Below are 11,858 nucleotides of genomic sequence, written 5' to 3'. Positions count from 1 at the left end.
TAGGTGTTCCATAAAGATGTTAGGCTACCTCTTCAGTCTCTGTGCTGATATAGGTTAATTGTGTACATGCCTTTTATTTTCCTGCATAAGAAAACTCCTGATTATACCTCTACTGCCATTCATTCCAATTGGACTGGTTTGGATTTCTCCCTGACCAATATAGCTGCCATGTTCACACCTTTCTGGAACTTTGAGGGTTTATGACATAGCCCTTCTAGTCATTTTAATAGGATCCCTGTGTGAACCACCATGTTGGTGTAAGAAAAAAATATGTGAAAGGTTCTATATTTAGCATCAGAGACCACATACTGTTGTCATGGATACATCACAAACTTCGGCATCCTAGTTTATGCTGTGGAAGAGTATATTAATCAGACCTTTTGAATAATTCAGTATAGGAAGAACTATACCCATGCCCAGAGAGACTGGCTGACTTCTCCACCCCTCCCTGCACAAAACGCTTACATAACCCAGGTGTTCTGCTGCACTTGAAGTAAAAGAGGTAGTGCCTTAATGCACAGACACACATTAAGGCTATAGCATATTCACACATGGCCCATACTACCTTGTATTAAACATTGTGTTTCTGTGTGTGTGAGAGAGAAGGAAATATGTGCCAGAAGCTGTTTCTATTGGCCCCTAGTGCAGATGGGTATGTGCGACGCTTGATGGCTCCAGAACACTGCAAGCAAATCCTGAAACGTCGTCGATGTTTATGGAGAACTTATTTTCAGCTCCCCTTCCTATTCCCGAGATATAACGGGAAATTTAGTCACAAACCGACGCGCTTTTTCCGTTTAACCCGAACGCCACACCCCTTACTAGGGGAGGGGTTTAAGCCCCGAGGCGTCTCCATGAGAAGAGGGGGAGGGGGAGGAGGAGGAGGAGATGGGAGAGAGTGACAGTGACAAAGTGAAAAAATTGTTGGGAGTCGGAGTAAGGATAGCAGGACAGCGCCCATGCTGAAATAGGATAGGCCTACCTTTTTTAATGCCTTTTTATTCTCACAACGAAACATCGGACTCTCGTGCTCCGGTCGGAATAGCGGCAATTGAAACATCGGGTCCTATGGACATGTACGTAACAACAGCAATTTGTAAGAATAATTTCCCTTTAATTTTCTAATGGGGTGGGGGTTGCATCCATAGCGTAATTTACAGTTTACAGTGTTATTTTCGGCTTTCTCACACTCTTCCGCTATGTGGCAAAGTGACAGTGTGAGCCAGTGCTCATAAGTAGATGTTATGGTAAAAACTAAACGTTTTTAACTAGGCTTGGTTTAGTTCAAATTGAAAGTCATGTCATTTAAAAAAAAATCGTAACCGATAATACATCCTACTTTCATTTTTTGGTGACACAGAGGAGAAAACATCCACAAACACTGGCTCGAGTCAGTTTACTGGGTGGCAAACTTTGAGGCCATGTTCCAACTCAGTGGAGCATCCTAAACGCTGCGTAAATGCGCTGTTTTGGAGTTGTTCGTCATTGCCTATGTCGTCCATGTATGTCTGTGTCTTTGACGATAATCCCGTAATCTCTAATCCAAAGTACTCCAAATGCTTTTTTTTCACACCGCTGGGTGTCTGTCAATCTGTCAATGGGTTTCTCTACATCTCTCCACATGTTCCTTCCTTTATAATCTGTGTTAGTTTATTCATGCAGGGGACCAGTCCCCATCACCCCTACCCAGAATGTAACTTTTGCCACCATTGTCAAAACCGACAGCATGGCCCTGCTTGTGCAGTGCAGAATGGATTTGACAGAGCTCCACATACACAACAGTGAAAGGCCACTGTCTCACAGTGATGACCTCATGGTATCATTGAATTGATCTCTTCCCTGACTACATTATTACTATAATCTGTAATTCAAACCCTTTTTAGGGAGATCTTTCAAAAGAAGGCTAACCGTGTCTTGTAAATATTACAAAGTTACAGTGGAGTAAGACTTGTAGTAGGTTACAGCAGGATGGTCAAGAAATATTTTATGGTTTGCAGAAGGTCCATAGAGAATGGCTTCGTGTGTTTGTGTGTGAGAGAGTGGCCTGCTGCTCATGCGCTGGCCTGCTGAGTGTGTGGGAACAGCTCTATGGAAACTCAGCCTCGTGGGTTAATTCTTACAATCTGTCCTTTGTGTGCCAGTCGCCTCTGTAGAGGAGTAATAATAGCTAATGATCCAATCAGCTGCTCACTAACACTGGTGAAGAAAGGGGTACACACACAGAAAAACATAAACATCACAAATATAGATCTACTGCAGTCTACACCCGGATCAAGAGGTGGCACTGGCAGGGATTGAGTTTTGGGATTTGTGTGTTTGGAGGAAAATGTCTGGGATGAGCGATGTATGTGTGTTTTGTGTATGTGTCTATGTTAGTGAATGTGTTGGCTGGTTAATTTTTTTTTTTTTAAATCCATAAAATGTAATAGACTGCCTTCATTTATCAGATTTGTTACCCAAACCACACCTCTATCCAAAACTAAACCTGACCTTGACTAACCCAAGCTAATCCTCTCAGCGTCCGGCTTGGATTAAGGATTAAACTGGACGCTTGGAATTCAGCATGGTCTAAGGATTTCACAATCTTAGACCAGAAATCACTTGGACAGTTCCATGGCGATGGTTGAGGTTGGATGTGTGCATTATTTTATTGTCCATTAAATAGGCATCAAATTAAGATTATTTTAGTTTACCTGTCCATCTGTCCTTCTCTCCCTCTCTCTCTGCCTGCCACTTACTCTCTCACAGAAACACCCAACCACAAAGATGCAGGGTGGAGTAAGGGTGAATGTCAGTTTCATCTACAGGCGTGTGGAGTTTAAGCCTCGCCTCAGCTCATTTATTGAACCTTGGTATTAATTTAGGTTTGGCCTTCGCTAGTAAGATCAAGTTTAGCCTTTAATCCTTTTGTGTTACTGTCTTATCATAGCTGAGACACTTACCCTGTGGGGTGGCTGTAATGCTTATTACACTCTGTTCTTGGAGAGGCTCTGTTCATGGTGACTGTACATGTGGCTGGTGTCTTGCTTGTGTAGACTGTTATTGGATTCTCTTTTCCAGAGTACTTCAACCAGAACATTTTGTAGTGTGTGTGTGTGTGTGTGTGTGTGTTCGTGTGTAATGCGTATGATACAGTGGACACACATGCAATCTAACAAATTACTTGAATATATGAGCAGGAGGAAGAGTGGCAGTTTTACACTCTTTCACACACTCCTACTCATATGGGTACACTTGCGCACACAGATGGTTTTATATTCCTGGCCCAAGCTCCTCTGTAGAATTTCCTGTGTAGAGTCAGCCATCAGACTTCCTGTATTCAGGATTGGGGGGGGGACCGGGGTAATGGGGAACAGGAAAGGAGAGCGAGGAAGTGTTTGCTGGAGTCAGTGTTGGTTGTTGAGCTATGTACAATGCAGCCACATAATATTGGACACGACACAGCAGACAAGCTCTGAGGGAAGGAGGGGAAGTAAGTGGGTGGGAGCTAGGCTATGGCCTGTTAAATGGCTCGCCTTCCCCATACGCATTTTGTCTTATACAATATCACTTATCTAGTCCTTTCTCATCAACGGTCATGAGAACTTGTTCTCAACTAGCTTACCTGGTTAAATAAAGGTGAAATTAAAAAATGAAGGAAAGGATGCTTTTGAAAGTAAGCTATGGGATTGAGTATGGTAGAGAGTAAGGGGAGAAAGAGAGCGTGTGTGTGCAACCTGTAATGTCTTCCCTCCTGTTCCTTTACATACAGGACGTGTCCTAGGATCTGTGGAAGCCTCCCCACCGTGCTACGTCGTCCCAGCATGCAGTAGGGGCGGTCCACCTTAACTCCACAGGTAAGACACACATGTACACACATAGACACTCTCCACACCTGAATGCTGTAACACACTGACTGCTGGCATACAGACAAAAGCAAGTCCATCCTGCAGTGTCTGTGAACTGTGACTTTATCTTCCTCATTGAGCCAAATCTACTCATTGTGTCTGTGTGTCTGGCTGCCTGTGTGTCTACTAGTCACTTATCCTCTTCACCCCCGTGGAGTACGAAGCCACAACGAGCAAACACCATTGCATGTGTGTGTGTGTGTGTGTGTGTGTGTGTGTTGTCTCTCTCTCTCTTAATCTTCAGTACTCCACTATGTCTATTACAAAGTATCTTTCTCTCTCTGTGTTAAGTTCACGGCATCGCCATCTACAGAACCAGGATGTTTACAGGTTCTACCAAGAACCCAACCCCTAAAATACCTCAGCCTGAGCGGCTGGACGAGGTGTACTCTGCACTGAGGAGAGGCCTACAGTGAGCACACACACACACACACACACACACGACTGGCCTGGCTGTTGTAACAGACAGGTCGACAGCGAGACAGGAAATGGTTCAAAGTGAAACAGGAAATGACATCACAATGCTGTGTTCTCAGGTCATTCCTGCAGGTCCACCAGCTGGAGCTGGACAGCCTGGGGCAGCAGATCAGAGAGAGCAAGAGAAATGGCCGTCTGGTGAGAACACACACCACCAATCACACCAGTACTACTAACCCATCATCATCACACTAGCCAATGCCACTCGCAACTTCTGACTTAGGGGACGTTTAATTTCTTAGGACAGTCTGTTAGAGTAATACTGTGTGCAAGGTGATGTTAACTGTTATATGCCTCCCTTCCTCTCTCTGCAGGGGTCTCTGTATGAGTTGGATAAGGTGGGTTTCAATCACACCAGGGGAGATGACTGTATTAATTCACAACTCTATTAATAAACTAATGAATATGTACATTTTGGGGTGATTTAATTACTGAATAACTTGTCTTTGATCTTTGCTTTATCAGCAAGTGAAGGCCATAGAGAGATTTATGCGTCGGTTAGAGTTCCACCTCAGCAAGGTATGACTTTGAGTGTGTGTGTGCATCTGCAGTGCAGTAAGATACCTGTTAGCCGTACATTTGTCATAGTGTTGTCATAATGTTGTAACTACAGAGTAGACTCTGTTTTGTTATAGTATAACCATCTCTAATACTTTTTGGTAGCAGATTAAGGAGCTTTTCAGGTCTGCATCACCATAGTGTTTCTGCACAGCTGTAATGTTGCTGTAACGTTCCAGGTAGAGGAGCTGTACGATGCTTACTGCATGCAGCGACGGCTGAGGGATGGGGCCAGCAAGATGGTGGCAGCCTTTAACTCTGCCACAGGGAGCAAGGAGGCACGGGAGAGCCTGAATGAGGCCAACAGGGGCTACAGGGAGTACACTGAGGTAAGGGGCAGGGGTACACTGGGGAGATGTGTTAGAGAACAAGGCTATTCGCTCTTTCAATAGCGCCTTTTAACGTTTAAAACAGCCGTTTACAGAAAGGAAAGTAAGGTAAAGTAAGTCTTGAAATAAGTAACTTATCAGAAATAAGAGTTTGACTGCAATGTCATGTTGCTCTGACAACAAACGTCAGAATATTATTGATATGAATGACTCGCTCTCGCTCTCGCTCTCTCTCTGCAGCACATGTGTTCCCTGGAGAGTGAACTGGAGAACCAGATGGGAGAGTTTCATATCAAGATGAAAGGTGAGTAATTTTCTCACCCTCCACTTACCCTCTCTTCTCCCACCAATTTGTTCTGGCCCTCAATCCCATCTGTTCTTACCACCTCCTCGCTCTCTTTCTCTCTCTCATTCTAGTGTTCTCCCTGTGAGCATATGTTATGTGCCGTAACTGTATGTCTCCTGTATTGCAGGTCTGGTTGGCTATGCACGGTTGTGTGCAGGAGACCAATATGAGGTGAGAATAACTAATGGACACACACTGACACATACACACATGCAGTATGCGCACACACGAGGCACTGATGGTACTCTTGACCCCCAGGTCCTGATGCGTTACGGGCGTCAGCGCTGGCGGATGAAAGGTCGTGTGGAGGTCAGCAGTAAACAAGTGTGGGACAGTGAGGACAATGTCTTCCTGCCTCTCATCACAGAGCTCCTGTCAATCAAGGTGAGAAAGCCCTTTGGATGGAGCATGATAGTGTTTATGATCAAATCAGTATTTACTGTAATTAACTCTGGATGAATGTGTTTGTGTTTATAATAACATATTGATATTATAAACATGTTTATAATAACTGTTATTACTGTATTGCCATGTTATTATCACATTATTTTACACAAACAGCAAAAATACCCAGAACTTAACAATAGTCCTAAAAAACATCACTTACCGCCACCATTCAACTGACTGGGGTTTATTGTCCGTTATGGTTGCCAAGGTGACTGAGCTGAAGAGCTTGGCCAATCATGTGGTGGTTGGCAGTGTGTCTTGTGAGACACTGGACCTGTTCTGTCCGCTGCCTCAGACGGTTGCCGTGGATATCAACGACTTGGGGACAGTAAAACTGAACCTAGAGGTCAACTGGAGGTCAGTCTCACCTCAATCATCCCTGTTTACCACATCCCCCTGTCTCACCTTCCTCCACCTCAACCCCTGTTCCACCTTCATCTATCTCCCCATTCTATTGGTGATAGCCAAACCAGGCCATTTGTGAAGAGAAAGAGTACTGTTTGTGTTAAGACTGACTCATACATTTGTCAGTAGTAATAAACACATGATACAGCTGTTTCTATAAAATACATATCTAATGTAATTATATTGCCCTCTCTCACTCTCTCACACACTATCCTTCTCTCTCTCTCAGTCCGTTTGATAAAGATGACCAGACCTCGTCCTCCAGTACGGTTTCCAAACGCTTTTTGTCCAATCAGAGCCCTCCAGACACACCTTCCATGCGCGAGCAGGTGTTTTATGTGAGTCATACCTTGGCCTCTCTGCCTCTCTCCCCAGCTTTAACCTATGCTTAAGTCAGCAGTTCATAATTGTCTGGAAAACCTAAATATTGTATTGTTTCATTGATGTAATTATAACCATTGATTACTACTCGCTATTATTAGTTTGTTCTGTTTCAGGTAGCAGTGGTGTGTGTGTGTGTGTGTGTGTGTGTGTGATTGTAGTAGAGGTGTGTGAATCAGTGAGCTGTGTAGGAGAGGAGTGTGTGAGCTTACAAGATCGGGTTGTGGACTGTGAGTGAGCTATGTAAATGTAGGAGAGAAGTGTGTGAGGATAGCAGTGAGTTGTGTGAAGAGTGGCGATCTGGTTGTGGAGTGAATGAGGGTACCAGTCATATGTGTGAGAACAGAAATGAGTATGAATATGTAGCTGTGGTTCTCTTAGCTGTTTAATAGTGGTTGAGTAGTAGTCCAATTTCTCCCTCTTCCTCGCCGCGCTGAAGAGCATTTCTCCTCGGAGCAGGGCCAGACTGGGCCAACGCTGGTCAACGTTGGAGGTGTTCCGTGACACCTTGGCAGACAGGCTCTCTCCACCCAGCCGCGTCCACTCACAGTTGGTGTGTGGCTGCATACAGTTGAAGAAGTGTGGTTGTCTGTAGTTGAAATATGGTGGTCTGGTTAGTGTGTGGTGGTTTGTAGTCAAGTCATGATTTTCAGTGTTCTGTACTTGGTAAATGTGAACTAGCCAGTGAGTGAGCCTTTGTCCATGTAGTCTGATCATTGCAATTTTCTGAAAAGCAGTGCCATCTATGGAATTTGATTATTTTATCCTTCAGATATATTGAAAATCATGTTTGTATTTAAAGTGTATATTCAGTGTGCAGTTCTGGTATAATTGTTATGTCATTAATGGTGTTTTAGACAAGGTAAGTGTGTGACAGCAACACCGGGTCATCAAAATAGGAATTTACATTCTCCTTTCCAGATGGAAATAAATATACTTTTGTTTTCCATATTTCGTCAGATGGACTTGGCTGTTATTAATATCTTTCTCTCTTCCTCTGCCTCCACCCCTTCCCTCTCTCATTTATCATTCTCTGTAGTCTCTATTGAGGAGACCAGGGGAGCTGGAGAATGGTACAGTCTGGTCAAACTCCTCTGAATCATCAGATGACTCTTCCAGCCCAGCCATGGGACACACACAAAGGATGATGGCCACTCACAGCCTGCAGACCACACCCACTATCCAGATCTCCTTCAACCCCCGCCAATCAAGCGTCTCTACCCCATCCCTCTCGTCCAATCATGAGGAAGGGGAGCCAGGCACCACCAAGGGATTTGGCAAAACAGACTCTGTGAAGTGTACACTGCTGAATGGCCATTTGAAGTGTTCTCGATCTCTCAGCCATATCAGTGAGAGAGCCATAGACTGTGCATCGACTAACAGGTTGTCTGACCAATCGGTTGAATTCTCTGAAACGCCAGAACCCCTACCCCGCTTAGACCTTGAAGGCTCCTATGTGGCTTCTCACTGCTCTAACCAGAACATGCATGAAGCCTTGGACTTGCCTGAATCTGGGGGCCCAGAGTCATGTGTTTCAACCCCAGTGGATCAGGGTGATGCTCCTCCGGCCTCAACACTGCCGGCTGAGAAGCCTAGGGCTGGAGTAGAGCCTCTTCCCACAGACCGTGTACTGGGAGAGAGACTGAGGGAGGAAAAGTCCTCCACGGAACACAATCACAGACTCCAATCTACCCAGCCACAAGAGCTAACACTACCAGAAGAGACAGTGACTGTGAGTGTATGTGACAGGTGTGTGGGTAGACATGTAATTGTGTGATGTGTGTACTAAGTCTCTTTCCTCCATAGGGTCGATCTCACAGTCGGTCCTCCAGCTTCACTCAGGAAGTTGAGACTGCCCTGGAGAGCTTTGATTTTCTCAACTGCTCTGACCTTGATGATGATGAAGAGGAGAAAGAACAAGAAGAAGATGAACAGGAGAGGGATGAGAAGGAGAAGGAAGACAAGACAAGGGACTCTGCTGATAGGTCAGCATTCTCTTCTCTTATGTATCAGGCTCTAACTGAACTCATCCTGCCATCTAGTGTTTGGAAAGCGGAATGGTACGTGAATTTAGTTGAGTCTTGATGGTGGATTTAGTTTGTATAATACTGGGTGAAGTTGCATAGTTCTGTTTTCTAATGCTGTACTCCCACACTTCTTTGAATGTGCCCAAATCCTTCATATCCATTTCATAAGACAGAACTGTTTGCTCAATATTTTGTATTACACAGAGTGAGTCTGTGTGTGAGTGTGTATGTCAGATTGTGGTCTGTAATATTCTCCTTTTTGCTGTCCTCAGTAGTGATGAGTGTGAGGACGATGTTATAGAAATCATTGTCGAGGCCCCTGAAGGCTTCCGGAATGAGGACTGTCCTCCTCTAGATGCAGACTGCAGCTCTGAGGTAATGATAATGATCATGAGTGTATGCATGTATAAATAGTGCCTTAGATTTCAGTGTTCTAAACTGTAGACAAGTTTGCATGTAAAATTTACGTAGCAGGAGAGTAGCGAGCAGCTGCAGGCCTCCAGTGAGACAAGGGACGAGCAGGAGGAAGAAAAGGAGAAAGTGGAAGACAAGAAGGAGGAGGAGCAGATTACAGAGAAGGACATCCCTGCCAGGCAGGAGCATGGTGAGAGTGGAGGGTCAAAACAGGGGAAACTGCTAACTTGAGAGTGATTTGAAGTGGGAGTGGTGTTGATCGAGATGTGTGTAATTTGTATATACAGTGCATTCTGAAAGTATTCAGACCCTTTCACTTTTTCCACATGTTGTTACGTTAGTCTTATTCTATTTTTTTGGGGGGTACAAATTTATTAAAAATAAACAACTTAAATATTATATATACCTAAGTATTCAGACCCTTTACTCAGTACTTTGTTGAAGCACCTTTGGCAGCGATTACAGCCTCGAATCTTCTTGGGTATGACGCTACAAGTTCAATAGAGGTTGCCTGGTTAAATGAAAATAAAACAAGCTTGGCACACCTGTATTTGAGGAGTTTCTTCCATTCTTCTCTACAGATCCTCTCAAGCTCTGTCAGGTTCGATGGGGATTGTCGCTGTACAGCTATTTTCAGGTCTCTCCAGAGATGTTCAATCTGGTTCAAGTCCAGGCTCTGGCTGGGCCACTCAAGGACATTCAGAGACTTGTTACGAAGCCACTATTGCGTTGTCTTGGCTGTGTGCATAGGGTCATTGTCCTGTTGGAAGGTGAACCTTAGCCCCAGTCTGAGGTCCGGAGCACTCTGGAGCAGGTTTTCATCAAGGATCTCTCTCTGTACTTTGCTCTGTTCATCTTTCCCTTGATCTTGACGAGTCTCCCATTTGCTGCTGCTGAAAAACATCCCCGCAGTATGATGCTGCCACCACCATGCTTCACCATAGGGATGGTGCCAGGTTTCCTCCAGACTTGACGCTTGGCATTCAGGCCGAAGGGGTCTAATCTTGGTTTCATCAGACCATAGAATCTTATTTCTCATGGTCAGTGTCCTTTAGGTGCCTTTTGGCAAACTCCAAGCGGGTTGTCATGTGCCTTTTACTGTAGAGTGGCTTCTGTCTGGCCACTCTTACCATAAGGCCTGATTGGTGGAGTGCTGCAGAGATGGTTGTCCTTCTGAAACTTTCTCCCATCTCCACAGAGGTACTCTGGAGCTCTGTCAAAGTAACCATCGGGTCCTTGGTCATCTATCTCCCTGACCAAGGCCATTCCCCCCCAATTGCACAGTTTGTCCAGGTCTAGAAAGAGTCTTGGTGGTTCCAAACTTTTTCCATTTAAGAATGATGGAGGCCACTGTGTTCTTGGGGACCTTCAATGCTGCGGACAATTCCTTCGACCTCTTGGCTTGGGTTTTGCTGTAACATGCACTGTCAACTGTGGGACCTTATATAGACAGGTGTGTGCCTTTCCAAATCATGTCCAATCAATTGAATTTACCACAGGGGGATTCCAAGTTGTAAAAACATCAAGGATGATCAGTGGAAACAGGATGCACCTGAGCTTAATTTTGAGTCTTGTAGCAAAGGGTCTGAATACTTATTAAAAATAAAAAATAAACAGAATTAAATTATTTACATAAATTAGCAAAAAATTCTAAACCTGTTTTTGCTTTGTCATTATGGGGTATGGTGTAGATTGAGGGGAAAAAATATTTAATGAATTTTAGAATATGACTAATGTAACAAAATGTGGAAAAGATCAAGGCTTTGGAAAACTTTCTGAATGCACTGGATTGTGGAGTTGTCATTGGTGAAGAGTAAGTTGAATTTATGTTTCATGCAGGTGATGAGGCATCCTGTGATGAGGAACCCCGCTCCACCCCCAGCATAATGGCCACCACTGCCCTTTAACATAATGGAGATGCCACTTCCTCAGACCATTATCGGATGCCATCCTAATCCCACCACTTTCCTAAGAGATCCTTACCATTTCACCACTAACAGATCAAAGAGCTCCGCTCCCCTTCTAGATCAGACAAGCGATTTCTGCCATGTGGGTGGAGATTGCGCAAATGAACAGAAATGTATTTGCTTCCCTCTCTCCACTCGTGATTGAAAACATTTATGACTATTGTTGTCCACTCATCCAAAGGCCACAGGTATGCACACAGTCACCTTACAGTGAAGGTAGACATCTTTAGTCTAATGGAGCCTCTTCAATCAGAAAGTGCCTCAAGTTAAAGGGGGATTGTCAGTTAACAAATACACAAAGAAAATGTACTTTTATTACGAACCAGAGAAGAATATGAATGAGTATAGAGTTTTGATACATTGTTTATTTTTAGGAAGACTTACAGATTGTGCACAATAAAATATACAATTCTTTACTGTTTCATATAAATAAATAATGTTGAGCAAATAAGTTGCCTGCTCTCAATTTTTTTAAACTTTATTATAAAAAAAATATTTTGGTAAATCTACATTGGATGGTATTTATGAGACTACTTTCAGACTACTTTATGAGACTACTTTCAGACTACTTTATGAGACTACTTTCAGACTACTTTATGAGACTACTTTCAGACTACTTT

General features: G+C 43.9%; 1 protein-coding gene across 7 annotated transcripts; it reads left to right on the top strand.

Annotated features, from left to right (window-relative positions):
* Positions 1-868: 868 nt before the first annotated feature.
* On the top strand, positions 869-11,689 carry LOC118359789 (rho family-interacting cell polarization regulator 1-like). Of its 7 annotated transcripts, none has more exons than XM_035738557.2 (17): positions 869-1,096; positions 3,752-3,836; positions 4,179-4,299; positions 4,424-4,502; positions 4,679-4,702; positions 4,830-4,883; positions 5,102-5,251; positions 5,492-5,555; positions 5,725-5,768; positions 5,856-5,981; positions 6,253-6,401; positions 6,679-6,787; positions 7,870-8,562; positions 8,637-8,890; positions 9,130-9,232; positions 9,332-9,461; positions 11,111-11,689. In XM_035738557.2, exons 3-17 carry the CDS (start codon positions 4,208-4,210, stop codon positions 11,176-11,178), a joined length of 2,139 nt encoding a protein of 712 aa, XP_035594450.1. In that variant the 5' UTR covers positions 869-1,096; positions 3,752-3,836; positions 4,179-4,207; the 3' UTR covers positions 11,179-11,689. The 7 variants fall into 7 exon arrangements, with proteins under 7 accessions (XP_035594450.1, XP_035594429.1, XP_035594487.1 ...); XM_035738536.2 differs by having other exon boundaries at positions 870-1,076; positions 9,329-9,461; XM_035738594.2 differs by having other exon boundaries at positions 870-1,096; positions 8,637-8,815; positions 9,133-9,232.
* Positions 11,690-11,858: the final 169 nt, after the last annotated feature.

This window comes from Oncorhynchus keta, chromosome 2 (genome assembly GCF_023373465.1).
Source record: "Oncorhynchus keta strain PuntledgeMale-10-30-2019 chromosome 2, Oket_V2, whole genome shotgun sequence".
Classification (NCBI taxonomy): Eukaryota; Metazoa; Chordata; class Actinopteri; order Salmoniformes; family Salmonidae; genus Oncorhynchus; species Oncorhynchus keta.
This window is presented reverse-complemented; position numbering and strand designations above follow the sequence as displayed.

Coding starts and splice junctions, on each gene's coding strand:
- LOC118359789 (XM_035738536.2), top strand. CDS start 4,208: ATGTTTACAGGTTCTACCAAGAACCCAACCCCTAAAATACCTCAGCCT. Junction 4,300..4,423: donor GCACTGAGGAGAGGCCTACA/GTGAGCACACAC, acceptor CTGTGTTCTCAG/GTCATTCCTGCAGGTCCACC. Junction 6,402..6,678: donor AACCTAGAGGTCAACTGGAG/GTCAGTCTCACC, acceptor TCTCTCTCTCAG/TCCGTTTGATAAAGATGACC.